This window comes from Molossus molossus, unplaced genomic scaffold (genome assembly GCF_014108415.1).
Source record: "Molossus molossus isolate mMolMol1 unplaced genomic scaffold, mMolMol1.p scaffold_m16_p_17, whole genome shotgun sequence".
NCBI lineage: Eukaryota > Metazoa > Chordata > Mammalia > Chiroptera > Molossidae > Molossus > Molossus molossus.
This window is the reverse complement of record NW_023425352.1, coordinates 31,718,756-31,732,307: the sequence shown is the minus strand read 5'-3', so window position 1 is coordinate 31,732,307 and position 13,552 is coordinate 31,718,756. Positions and strand designations below refer to the sequence as shown.

Here is a 13,552-nt window from a genome sequence, read left to right as displayed (position 1 = left end):
GAGAACCGCTGCTCTAGAATCTCAGGCCCGACCTGAGACTGGCAGAATCAGAATCTGCATCTGTGATCTGTAGACATTAAATACTGAGAAGTACTGTTCTACAGGACGGTCCTCATCTGAACATCTTGGAGGGCTAAACCCCATCTACAGGGCCTTTTTCACTTCTAGAAGTACTTAGAAAAAGGTTTAGAATTTGTTTGCTTTTATTATGAATATAAAATATACATACGACACCATATACATTTACACATTTACAATTTGCCATTACTTTTGTCCTTCTAAGCAAATCCCATTCTTCGTGGCCCCGTGGCCACTCCCCCCACGGCACTCCATCACACTCACGACCTTCGCTTCACCTTGGCACAGCGCGTGGCTTGCTAAGAAATGCCAGGCTTTCCTGTCCTCGCAGAATCTCTGCCATTCTACTCTGTCCGTCACTCTTTGCTTTCCATTGCCTCGGACCTCGGGAATAAAAATTCAGGAGAAGAGAGGGCGGCAATAACCACCTTTGTCTTCAAAAAACACCCTGAAACAGCCTACGTGAGTGAGGTGTCCGTAGCCACCGAGAGCTGCTCACTGACCTGGGTTAAGACCTTCCTAAGAAGGCTCTGGAGTGTTGTGTACAGATGAAGCTCTGCTCACCAAGGCGATGAGCACAGAGGACCTGAGCAGCAGTGGTACTGGAGTACAGGTAAAAATAAATAAATAAATAGACAGGGATAAATACAAATAAATAGAGTGAGTTTTGCTAAGGGAAATGTCAACGCCTCTATCCCATGCTTTCTCAAAACTTGATAAGGTGCAGCTTGACCACAGGTGGACAAGGGGAAGCTGGGTTTTCTAACTCAGCTGCTCCTCTCCGGGCCGTGCCTTCCAAACGCAGGTGCCAGGTGCGGAGCAGCCGGTGCAAGCCTGTGGTGGTTTCTCTTAGAAGGCAGCTATGCGAGAGGTTTTGTAGGAGTTCTCTTTGAGGCTGTCAAATATCGCCTTGGTTCCATTCTGCCAGCGTAACACCAGATCCATCGGGGTCTTCCCAGCCTAATCAAAACAGATGAAGGAATTTGACTTCCAGATGGGAGGCATCTATGAATGCATCCCCTCTCCCCGTGTGTTAATGCGGCGATGGATGGGTGTATGGTATGGAAGTGTTCTAGGCTTCCTCTGTGAGCGATCTGCAGTTTATATTCAAACCAGTCTTCACTGTTTCTCGCGGGAATGCTTTTGGCATTTCACATTAGCAATGTTTTTGTTTTTGTTTTTGTTTTCCTATAGGACTAGTTCAGGTATTAATAAAAATCCCCAGTTCCTATCCGTTTGGAAAATCATTCCTTGGTTGATAAAAACTGGTGGCAACCCAGCTGCTGCAACACCTTGGCTTAAATACTCAGCTATTGCTCAGTACTATTGCTGCTCCAGCGGGTAGATTTTTCACAACTAGTTACCTGGAGCTCTCTCCCAGGAAATTTATCTTTCTGGAGGTGACATCAATGACATGTCTGAATAAATAATTTTTGACCCCAATTTTTTTTTCCTTTTGAATATGTCTCAAGATATTTACAGGAATTAAAACCATGTCACCTTGTCTTTAAATAAGAGAAGTTCTAAATTTTTCCATCTTGATTCATTCAGAAGTCTCTCTTTAACCCCAAGACTGCAAATTGGCAGCTTTGAGATGCAAATCAGTCTAGAGATCTGTTTCGTTTGGGTCCAAACAGAGCTTAGGGGGTTTTTGTTGTTGTTGTTTTTTAAGTTAGAATTAATTGTCAACAGTTGGAAAGTAAGAGATTTCCCAACTGAATTTGTGATCTGTGAAAAAAATCAGAAGAGTTGGCAGCAGGATGCTTGTGGTTCCGCAGAGCAACAGTGGACTGGATTGGGGAAGAGCCTCCACCTTTCAAAGTCATGTGCACAGCTCTGGCCGGTTTGGCTCAGCAGTTAGAGCTCCAGAGAGACCCGGGTTCGGTTCCCACTAAGGGCGCGTGCCTTGGTTGCAGTTTGTCCCCAGCCCTGGTTGGGTCGTGCGGGTGGCAGCCACTCGATGTGTCCGTTTCACGTCAATGTTTCTCTCTCTCTCTCTCCTACTCTATCTGAACAAAATATCAAAAAATGTCCTCGGGTGAGGACTAAAAAAAAAAGTCATGTGCACAGATTCCCGCGACCACCCACGTAAGTTATTATATGATCTGCCTGGCCCCTGTGCATATTGAGTTGGTGGCCCTGTCACTTTCACTCTGGACTTCTCATCTCTATAGCATCTTCCTTGAGAAACACTTAGCGGCAGACAGGAAGACAGTTTGGACAACAGTATAATAACATGTGTGTTGTTTCCAATCCCTTTCAAGACGGTGTCCAATAGCTTACTGGTCTTTTGGGGGAACACTGATCCACTGGGTCAATGACATTAAGAGTTTCAGAACCCTTATGCCTGAGTCTGAATCTGATACACAGAACTTTGAGCCCTATTTGTATATTTTTGGCTCTTCTATAAATTCCTTGCACTCCCCGCCACTGAAATCTATCTCCTAATTTTCTGCCTACTTACAGTCTCCCCAAATCTGCATGCTATTTATCTCTGCTGGTAGTGTCTCACTGCCTGAAAAAAAATCATCATATTTTCTGCAGCTTTGGAGATTTTAGCGAATCTGCTCTTTTTCTGATACTTTATTTAAATTATTAGATAAGACCATTTCCAGTATCAGGGATGAGGGAATCCTGCCGTTAGCACGTTCCCCCCCGAAGCAGAAGTCTCTAGTTCTTGCATTTATTCTTTGTTGCTGTCACCGAGCCAGTTTATTTATTTATTTTTTAATGATAAAATATTCCCTCTCTGTCTCATAGTAATACAATAAGGAGAAGAAATTATTCACATTATATGATCACTGGAATTTTCTCTTCCTTCATTTTTTAAAGTGATTTTCCAAAAGCTTTCAAGTTATTTTTTCAGTAATTTACAACTTTTCCTCTGGGTGATATTTTTAAAGCTTATATTAGATGATGTTTGCCTGGGAATTTGGGACCATGAGAAGTTGGTTATGTTCCCTGCTTACAGATGAGACTAAATTAATACATACTTGTAGAAGGGACTTATACAAGCATTTTCAGGGCCTAAATATAGGAAATTATTTTGAGGGATGTGCAGATAAACCAAAGTGGAGCATAGATGGAAATTATCTCAAAAATACAGGCGAAAGTGGTAGCATACCATACTGCTGGGAGGAGGGGAGGACGGTTCAGAACCACTTGGATTATATACTGATTCATTTGAGTTAACCGACTCTTGGCTGCACTGACCACTGGAATTTTAGACTTCAGGAACGGTGAGTGTCTGTGTCCCTGTCTACCCAGGCCTTGCTCGGCTAGGATGCCTCGGCAGATTGCACTTGTGTTTGTGAAGGTGAGCAAGTTGACTACCTTTTATTTTCACGACCAGATTTTAAAAGAATTACTAGACACCATATTAGATGCTGAAGTCACAGCAGGCACTGTGGCTGGCCCCGGCTCGGACCAGGCCACGCAGTCTTTGCCAGGGCTCGCACAGATGGAATGGACAGGGGCATTTAAACCATCAGAGGAGACTCCTGAAATATGACCGCTGTGGGACTATTTCGAGACCGTGAGATACGCGTTTGTAAATGGGTCCCTTGTTTGGAGCACTTACACAGTTCTTGACATTGAGGTCCGCGCCATACATAATCAGGAGTCGGATCATCTTGTACCGATTCAGCCTCACGGCGTCGTGCAGGGGGGTATCGCCTTCCTAGAGAGGCAGAGTGAACAGGCTAAACGTGGGCCCCAGGCCCGGAAATGCGCCCGAATCAACGAGGAGTGGAGCGAGGAGGCCGGACTGCCCGACTACTCACTCGGTCCTTGGCGTTGAGGTCCGCCTCGCAGGCGATGAGATGCTCCGCGCACTCGTAGTGACCGGTCCTCACCGCCACGTGCAGCGCTGTGCTGAGCAGCTGGGAAATGCAAGACGGCTATTGATTTGCTGGGTGTGAGGACGAGGCTGTCCCAGACCCCAAGGCCAGTGGTTGGGGGGCCCCTGTTGAACCCTACACACAGTATTGGCTCTCCGCTGACCGCAGAGAGGATGGAGAAGGTGGAAAGGAGAAATGGGAAAGGAGAGGAGGGAGGAGGAGGGTGGGGGCGCGCTGTAGCAAGAAGAGAAATACCTTATCCCGGGCGCTGATTTTTGCTCCCTTATTCAGCAACAGTTTTAAGACATCCACGTTTCCTCCGCGGCTTGCCCAGTGGATGGCTGTGGATTCAAGCTATACACAGAGGGTAAAAGGACATGACTTAACATAAAGAAGAATCTGGTCCTTGGTTTCTAAGACCCAGGAACAACCAGCTTTGCTAGGGCACCTGGTAACAATGGTTGTCCCTGTCTAGCTCCCCAATTCCAACTACAGTATTGTGTCAACTGTTTTAGCTCAACTGTGTGTGTGTGAACGGGAGTGCATATTTCTGTGTCTGCTGTGTGCCTCATTAGGAGACTCTTAATCTAATAAATATTTATTAAGAAGAATAAGAACTAGAATTTGTTGAGAATTTCCTGGTGCCAGCATGGTGCTGCCCACCCCAGACATGTTCATCCTCCTGGCAACATGATGAGGGAGGTGTTACTGTGTTCATTTTGCAGATGAGAAAAACAAGGCTCCAAAAGATTCACATTTCTTACCCAAGGACATACAACCAGCAAATGGTAGAACAGGTCTGCAAATCCACATCTGCCTGGAATTTGTAACCACTTTTGACAAGTACATATACTCAAAAGTTCTACACAAATGTGCTTTAAAATTCTGGCAGAATAAAAGTAGTTGCTTCCAAAGATTTTAATTTGGATCTGACACCTCTTCCTGTGTCCCTGTATGTTCCTCATCTCTTGCCGATCTCGGCTGTCCTTTGTGCTGGCATGGCCTCTGCCCCTCCCCATCATCATGTGTGGTCACTGCACGCTGCCCTTACTCAAAGACTATCCCCTCTTCACTGCTCGGCGTGGTATATCCCTGGCCTCTCAAATCCCACACTCATGATGTTAGTGTCTTTCCATGCTAACTTTATTGTCTGTTTCATTGTTTTTCTGTGTGTCTTTTGGGTTTTAATTTTGGCCAAGTCCTTTGGAGTCTTCATATACCTTTTCCACCTTGCTACAAAGTCAAATTGAGCTGCATTTAAATAAATGAAGCATTTCCTAGCTCAATTTCAGTTGATAAAATATGCTGTATAGTGGTCTTTGTAGAAATCACAGTAGCTGAATTATTGAGGTCTGGATAGCAGCTGCTTTCCATAGATGCAATTCATTTAGTATGCAGTCTAGCCCCAAATCACATCTATGGCAATCGACATCTATCATACAAGGCATGCAGCTAGAGAATTCCGATTCATTGCTGTCAGCCAAGGGGCCACGAACAGACGGCTGTGTATAATGGAAGGACTAGGATGTTGAAAGGCAAGTGTCGACTGTATTACTTTTCAGTAATGCTACTGACTTGATAATGACCCAACTCTCTGATGAGGATATTGAATTCTGCTCAACAGCTTTCACTTTCCTTCTTTTCCCTGGAACACTTCTCTCCTTTTCAGTATGTATAGAAAATACTTGCCACATGACCTCGTCTCCTCTCCCACCTTTCCTTTGTATGGAGAAATAAGCTTTCACCTAGTTCTCTGAGATCAATTTCCAACCCAATCAGCCCAGTGTTTCATTGTAGCTTTTCTCGAGCTTCATATAGTCTATACGTTTTGGCTTATTTCCAAGCAAACAAATATATTTACCATATCACGGAATTCGATCTGGGCTCCAGCTTCTAATAACTTCTCCACAATTGCCAAATGTCCTTCCAGGCATGCTCTGTGCAGAGCTGTCCGTTTATACTGTCAGAATGGAGATTAAAAGAAAGAGAGAGAGAAATGCATATAAAAATGTGCGTGAATCCTTTCTAAGAAGTATGGGTCTGGGGACTCTGATGACCTAATTGATAGAAACTTGAGTGTCTCTTTATGAATTAAAAGTGTCAAATTCACTAAAATTGCAGAACTAGAACAATTATCCTACAGCTGAGAGCTGAGCTTCCTGCAATGTACATTTCTAAGTGCCTAGAAGTCTAGGTCGAGGGGTGTGAACTTGATTTTTCCCTCTTTGTAGTTTGCACCTTCGTTGTTTGTGTAGTATTTGTCATGCAGATCAGACAGTCTTCTTCCCTCTGGGACTGTTGCTAAGTTAAATATCAAAAAGTATTCCATTCATTTTAAGAAAATGGGAGACTCATTTTGAATTCAACTTCAGAAATGATTCCTCATTTCAGCTCACAGGGGAAAGAATATGAAAAGGATGAGTGATTTCTGATAAATTGGCTTCATACAAACAGGTGGATAGACTTATTAAAGCTGCAACAACTTTAGGCATTATTTCACTCCAGTGCCCTCTTTTTACAGATAAGGAAACTGGGGTCCAGAAAATGCCAATTAGCTGCTAAAAATCAAGGAGCAAAGTAATGATAGAGCAGTTGCACTTCCATCTCTAAATCCCCTTTCTAGAGCTAATGTGCTTGGGTGCAATCAGAGATGATGCTAATAATATGTTTTTTGCAAAGGTCATTTGTTGGCCTTCCCTTATTAAAAGTCTATCCCAAGAATCTAAGAAGTTCAAGACGAGTGAAAAATCAGCCAGAAGTATATGAGTGCAAGAAAAGGATTCAATCCATAACACTAATCCAGCTTTTTTTTTTCTTTTTGGACCACTGTATTCTCCTGGTGTGCTGCTGGCATATGTGGCCACAGCTGGGGAAACTGTTTCAGGTGGACTGATTTTTGGCACCATGTTAGCAAGGCTGCAATAAAGCATAAGAAACACAAAATTAATGAGCTGGGTTTTGCAGTGCTTTGTGTAAGCCTTACCTCATCACAGGCATCTGGACTGTTCTTGTCTGACAAGTATTTTTCTACTACTGGCAGTTTATTCTCCAGGGCAGCCTTCAGAAACCGAGGCACATCCACCGGTTCTGTCTAAAATCAGAATAGGGCGAGAGGTAGCGTGAGCGTTCCAACACTCAGCCAAGCCCTGCACAGATATTTATTCCCCTGTCGCACACACACCGGACACGCAATGCCACACAACCAAATCGCCCTTACGATGATTTCGGGTTCGGGTTCCTTCACAACGGGAACTTTCGTTTTCCTGTATTTTTTCTTTTTCTTCAGTTGAATGATCACTTTGAGGTCTTCTAAATTTTCAAGCTTTGATCTTTGTTCTAGTTTTTTCTTCTTGAGCTGAAAAAGAAGCTCGTATTTCAAAACACGTTGAGTTCTCCTGACAAGCATTCTGGTGCTGCCCAAACAAAATCTGCAAGGTCTGAGATAAGTGTGTGAACAGTTTGAGCACAAAAATTTTTTTAAATTAATGTTTGGTTTTTATTTAGTGATTTCTTATTCAAGGATTTGGCGGGGGGAGGGGTCTGATTTTTTTTAACGAATTGCCTTCCTCTTCACTTCTCTTGCATGTAGTAACAGTTTTTGACTAATTGAAGATAGGATCTAGTCTGTAAGTGATGATATTGTAATTACTGCCACAAACAAACCCCAGATTTCTGCAGAAATTTTTTTATCATACTCAAGAATTTTTTTTAACCCAAAAGAATCCAATAATGACTGTTAAGCTTTGAAATATCAATGCCAATCTCTTCCAGCGGTCCACTAGGCAGAGCCCGTGCAACACAGTGTCATGGGACTACAGCTAACTCATGCATGTTTTATCTGCAGGTAGGAAGGAATGAAAATTCACCCAGCAGCATGGACCTTATCAACACAGATAGTAGACACAGTCAAACAATGATCCATGGACCACAAATCACATTAGTGAGAAAAAGATGTCTCTTGCTTGGGATTAACTAGACACATATGACATCAGAAATTTATTGGACACGTTTCTCTTTCCAAGCCTGTCAATCACAACATGGTCAAAGAACATTCAATCATTGATTCAGAACCTGGAGGACATAGTCTTGCCCAAGAATTCTTTCCCACAACCTGTCCAATAGATGTTGCCTCTTTAAGAGTTCATATTTGGTAAAGAAACATCTTTGGAATGGTGGCATTTATTTTGTTTCTCTCTTTGCTTCTTCCTGCTTGGCACCTCCTTTCCCTTCTCCATCCCCAACCTCCTACTAGTGGATTCCACGGAAGGTTCTTACCTCTGCCTCTCGTTGTTTCTCAATTTTCCACTGCTGCTCCGCAAGGCTCACGGAGTGGGCTGGAAGTGTTTTCAGGTCCTCTTGCTTCTCCAAAGTAACCGCAGCTTCATACTCTCCATCCGTGAAATCCTCAGGAAGGAACTCCCCAGTGGCCCCACTGCCATTCTTCTTCCCTGTCACCTACGAGGGAAGGAGATGGCAGGGTCAGAAGTCGCAGAGCCTGACCTGGGGTCGTTGTCTGCAGAGGATGCTGCAGGACGTCTCTGGTCCTCCCTGGCGACAGCCGCCTCTGCAGCTGGCAGACCTCAGCTGCCATGCATTGCTGTGATGGTCTGGGATTACCTTCAGGTGCTCGTCCTGCGGTCTCAGTGAAATCAAGGCTTAGGTTAGATTGATATGCTGAAATCCACTTTTAATCCGCTCAGTCACATTTCTCCCAGAAAATCACAACCCCCCTCTGATTATACAAAATTTCATCTTAGGTACTTTTGATAACTCTTGGCCTTGAGTTGTAAAGTGTTCAGACACATTCTTGCCATAGAGCTGCTTCCCTAAGGCATTTTGATAATGGCACGTGATCCCCCACTTTAGTAATAAAACCAGGGGGAAAGATAGTAAATAAGGAATATGTAGAAAATTCATTGCTGCCAGCTCCTTTTTACAATTTCACTTATTTCATCACATAAACCAACCATTTTCCCTCTCTGACATTTGCAGAGCACCTGTGCAGCACACCTGAAAGAAAAGGGCATTTCAGTCTTCAAATGAAAAGCAAGGCTAAGCAGACCAGTTTTCATTGCGCCAAGATGGTGTGTCTTACGTACCAGCTCTTCCACTTTCAGCATCATCATGTTGGCCTGAAGTCCGTCTGTGTGTTTTCTCCTGCGGGGCGACTCGCTTGGGCTGGCCCTGCCGTGCGCCTCCACACCAGGCAGCTTATATAGCCAGGGCCGGTGAGATAATCTTCCAACCTGGGAGCCCAAGTAACACCCCGCCCCCCTCGTGGCCAACTCAGAGGCAGGTGAATTTTCATCCCAGACTCAGTGTCTGGGGAGCAGAGAGGGAGGAGATGACAGGCACCCCACTGAATATGTGAATCAAGAAGAAATGTGAGAGGGCCACTCCTCTGGCGGTGACCACACCGCTCAGCAATGCAAGTCATCCTATTTATCGGGAAGCCCGGGGACAGCTGCCGGCTGATATTGCACCACAGCACTGCCCTTTTCCTTCTTTGTCAGCCTTCATATGACTAACTCTATCAAGAAAATGTAAATACCCTGCACATCACACTCCCGGTAATATCTTTCTGATAACCAGACTTATCAGCACTTCACTTGGGGGAAGTGTTGCCTCGGGACATCCTATTCCCATGGGTAAACAGCCCGGGAGGAAAGGATCCGAGTCCCCATGGCCCTTGTCTATATCTGTTGGAATTCTCTGAAGTGATGTCTGGGGCTAAAAAGGCCCCATGACATGCCCTCTCACCATCATTATAAGAAATTGAAAGCATTCAGTAATGCACTTTTGTTTGATGGCGTCACTGGCTATAATTAGCATATGACATGCTCACTGTCTTCTAAAACAGCACACTGACTGGAACAGTTTTTATTCAAAAAAGATTCCAGTTTGCCCTGAGATAGATTATATGAGACCAGTTCTTTGCAACGGTATGACCTTGATTAGGTCATAGAGCCAAAGTTCTCAGATGTGATGGGTGGAAGACACTTATGGGCGCTTGTCAAAAATGCAGCTCCCTGGGCCCCTGCGAGCATTCGGAGTCCATTTGTGGGGAGTCCTAGGAATCTGGATTTTCCAAGCACTCAGACCGCTCTGATGCACAGTGTGAGATGCGTGGCCAGAGAAGCCTAGAGCTTTGCTTTGGGCAGGGATGAAAGAGACCTGTTTCAGGATTCTCCTCTCTCAGGTGTTATATTAGATAGAAATATTTAGGTCTCTTAATAGTTAAAAGAGAAATTGGTTACTATCTTCAAAGCCATTTAAAACCTTTTTTTTTTTCCCAGAAAAAGAAAGAAAAGAAGAGAGAAGGAGAGTATTAATGAGGGGAGTGCTAATTAGGACGCTATATTGACCCTTCTGTGTCTACATTCCTTCCAACTCACCCCCTCAACAAACACGCCTCTCCTGCCCCCTTATACGAATTAGCCCATGGTTGTTTTCTCTGGAACTTTCTGAATGAGACACTGACTCCCAAAACCAAACACTGGCTGAGAGAGCCCCTCCCAGCAGCGCCTAGGTCTGTTCTGGCCTCCTAATGTTCTCTCCTACAAGGGTTTTATTTAAAGGACATTTCCTGGTGTTCTCTTGAGGTGGAGACGGCCATTAACCATGTTCACTGGTCTCGTTAAGTAAGAAGAGGCCATGTAAGCTTTTTCTACCATTTCTTATGCCTTTTTGTTCCAGGTCAGACTCAAACTGAGGGGGGTGTTAAGGGTCATGGGTCATTTAAAAGTCTTTATTATTATTGATTTTAGAGAAAGTAGGAGAGAGAGAGAGAGAAAGAGAGAGAGAGAGACATCGATTTGTTGTTCCACTTATTTATTCATTGACTGATTGCTTCTTGTGTGTGCCCTGACTGGAGATCAAACCTGCAACCTTGGCATATGGGGACGACACTCTAACCAACTGAGCTCCCCAGCCAGGGCCGGTGCATGAGTGTTGAATATGGAATCCCAGAGCTGCTGGTGCGATCGGCATCTGAGCGTGACCAGTGCTTTCGTTTGACAGAAGGAAGATGTGGCACAGAGACATGAAGTAACTGGCTGTAGATTCACAGCTCACAGGCGGGTGCTAGGGTTAAGACTTTTGATTCCATCCAACAGAGGCAGAGCATCGCTGAGCTCAGAGAAGGTTTTCTAGGGCCGTTCATACCTCGACCCACTCAGGGTCCAAGCGAAACTGATGAGAAGGCTCTTCAGTGTTCAGGCCACCTGAAAGGGTGCAAATGAAAGTGGACAGGGTGGCTCCCCATGCCCGTGCTTCCTCTCGTCACCTAATCATGCCCTCAATCTTGGCTGATTCGGGAAGGACGGCTCCAGGAAGTCTTGAGGGAAGCTTTGCAAAGGATGTCACTTGCGGAAGGGTTGATGGAATGGGCTGAACGTATAAAAAGGAGCAAGCTAGGCAGATCCTCAGATACCTTCAGGGCCAGCAAAATCACTCCTGGGCCCTCCTTCCCCTGCGGATACAGGTTGTTATCAAAGACGAGAGGACTTGCTTTGCAGAACAAGATTCTAGGTCTATATAGCCCCCTAACAACACATAAGATAAAATTGTACTCTCCAATCACTATTCATCAAAATTGAAACAACTTTTTAACCAGAAGAGAGTTCTCTGTCACTTGTTTTTAAGGAGCTTCCTTCCTGAAAGTTTCCCTAGTGGGGTAAATCCTGAAATGTGTCCATTTGGCTTTGTCATAGCCTCAGACTAGGCATAACCTTTTCTTATCAAGATGAGTTAAGACAAGACTCCGAGGTGGTTCTACAATCCTTTAGCAACCAGTGCCAACAACTATGACCAGAGCGAGCAGGAGAATGGTCCCTGAGCTTTGCCAGAGCTACCTCGAGCCTTCCCCCTCCCTACAGTGTTGATGCATTTCAGCGGAACCAGAACATAACCTATTTACAGCTGGGGAAACAGAGTCAGAGGAGCAGGGCCTAAAGCACTTATTGCTGTCACCCAGGGTTTAAAAGACAAGCCCAGATGCCACCCGTGTTCATGTGCAGTGGCTCAGCTCTAAGGACAATTTCACCTTTCCAAATCTTAAGATACTTCTACTCAGACATTTTATTTTCCATATTATATTTCATTAACTATAGAAATAATATATAAATATGTTTTGTTAAAAATTAAAATATCAGGACCTGGCTAGGTGGCCCAGTTGGTTGGAGTGTCATCCCGTACACCAAGAGGTTGCGGGTTCGATTCCCAGTCAGGGCACAAGCCTAGGTTTCTGGTTCCATATCCAGTGGGGCAAGTAAGGGAGGTAGCCGATCGTTGTTTCTCTCTCCTTCCCTTTCTCTAAGGGTGAGGATAAAAAAAAAAATTAATATCAGAAATTTGCTTAATTGCAGCCTTACTGAGTGTCGATCTGGTCCTTAATTTTTTTTCATTCAATAGTATGTCTTAGAGATTGCCTTCTACCAGCACAAACATATTTATCTTATTATTTTAAACAACTTCATGGATTTATTTCCATATGCAGATATACCATTGCCCATTTAGCCACTCTCATTTATGTGCTACACTCAAAGCACTTTATAGCTCATAAAATTTTATTGTTATTAATCCTCCTTGTCCTTAGAACACCTACCTTGGTACTAAAAGGAAGGACTCCAAGACCTGGAGCCAGATTCTGACTTGGAAGACACCCTGTTCCCTTATTGCACTCATAATTGCTCATTTTGCCATCCCTCTTAATAGCCTTCCGAGGCCCAGCTGCTACGCACCTTCCTTGGCTCAGAGAAGTAGCTGACTTTGCCTGACTAGGAATGTAGGCATCCCTACGGCCAAGCCCTGGTTCAGTTACACACTCGAAAATGCCAAAGGGAGGTCATAAAAGTGAAGCAAACAAGGTTCAAGGTTGTTTCCCTCCCCTACCCACAAGGAATGAATCACCTGTACTCATGGAAAAGCCAAAAGTACTGAGCCATTTTGAGCAGGATGGTGACATCTGCTTTCATCCCTTCTTAAAGGACAGAGTCAAGATTTAAAGTCCTCTTCTTCTCAGGGCTCTGGTAGAAGATGCACCCACACGGCTGGGAGCAACACAGGAGAAGCTTCTCTTTGTGGTTGTCAGCGGCCTCCGACACTAGAAGTAGGCAAAGGCCACATGGGTCTTCCCCCCAGACCTGACAGCAGGTGCCTTGTCGCAGTCACTAATGTGTGCCAATGCAAACTCTGCCACACATGTGAACCCCTCCCTGTCAGCCAACAGGGACACACCACCACGTGGTTCTGCAAACGCAATGAAGACAGCCATCTGTTCATTTGGGCCCTCAGACAGTGCCCGGCACAAAGGGTAAAGGAAAACCACATTCTAGCAGCAGATTTCAGCTCATTTCTGGTCTCCAGACGACAGGACCTTCCATATGTGGCCCAACCCAGTATCTGACAGCGTCCTAGCCCTTGCTACGGGCCTAGAACTCCAAAGGGCATAGGACAGTGCCTGGCACATAGTGGGGCTGAATATTTGGCGGCTGACTGGCAGGAGTCTTACATTCTTTTCTAGCCAACCACATATCTCAAATCCTCCTTCCCATGATAAATCATCTGTAACATTTCTAATGCTAAGTAACAAATAATCCCCTTAGTATGGCTGAGCATCAGCTAGGAAGATTTTA

The 13,552-nt window shown here is 44.6% G+C and overlaps 1 protein-coding gene across 1 annotated transcript; it reads right to left on the bottom strand.

The window, feature by feature from the left end:
* Window positions 1-234: 234 nt before the first annotated feature.
* ANKRD1 (ankyrin repeat domain 1) lies at window positions 235-9,276 on the bottom strand. The gene is made up of 9 exons (XM_036265262.1): window positions 9,017-9,276; window positions 8,193-8,372; window positions 7,135-7,272; window positions 6,901-7,008; window positions 5,779-5,877; window positions 4,173-4,271; window positions 3,861-3,959; window positions 3,659-3,757; window positions 235-1,038 (listed from the first exon to the last, which is right to left on the bottom strand). The coding sequence occupies exons 1-9, from the start codon at window positions 9,041-9,043 to the stop codon at window positions 928-930; spliced, it is 960 nt and encodes a 319-aa protein (XP_036121155.1). The 5' UTR covers window positions 9,044-9,276; the 3' UTR covers window positions 235-927.
* Between the last annotated feature and the right edge of the window lie 4,276 nt (window positions 9,277-13,552).

Coding starts and splice junctions, on each gene's coding strand:
- ANKRD1 (XM_036265262.1), bottom strand. CDS start 9,043: ATGATGATGCTGAAAGTGGAAGAGCTG. Junction 8,373..9,016: donor TGCTGAAAGTGGAAGAGCTG/GTACGTAAGACA, acceptor CTTCCCTCGTAG/GTGACAGGGAAGAAGAATGG. Junction 4,272..5,778: donor AGATCGAATTCCGTGATATG/GTAAATATATTT, acceptor CTCTGTGTATAG/CTTGAATCCACAGCCATCCA.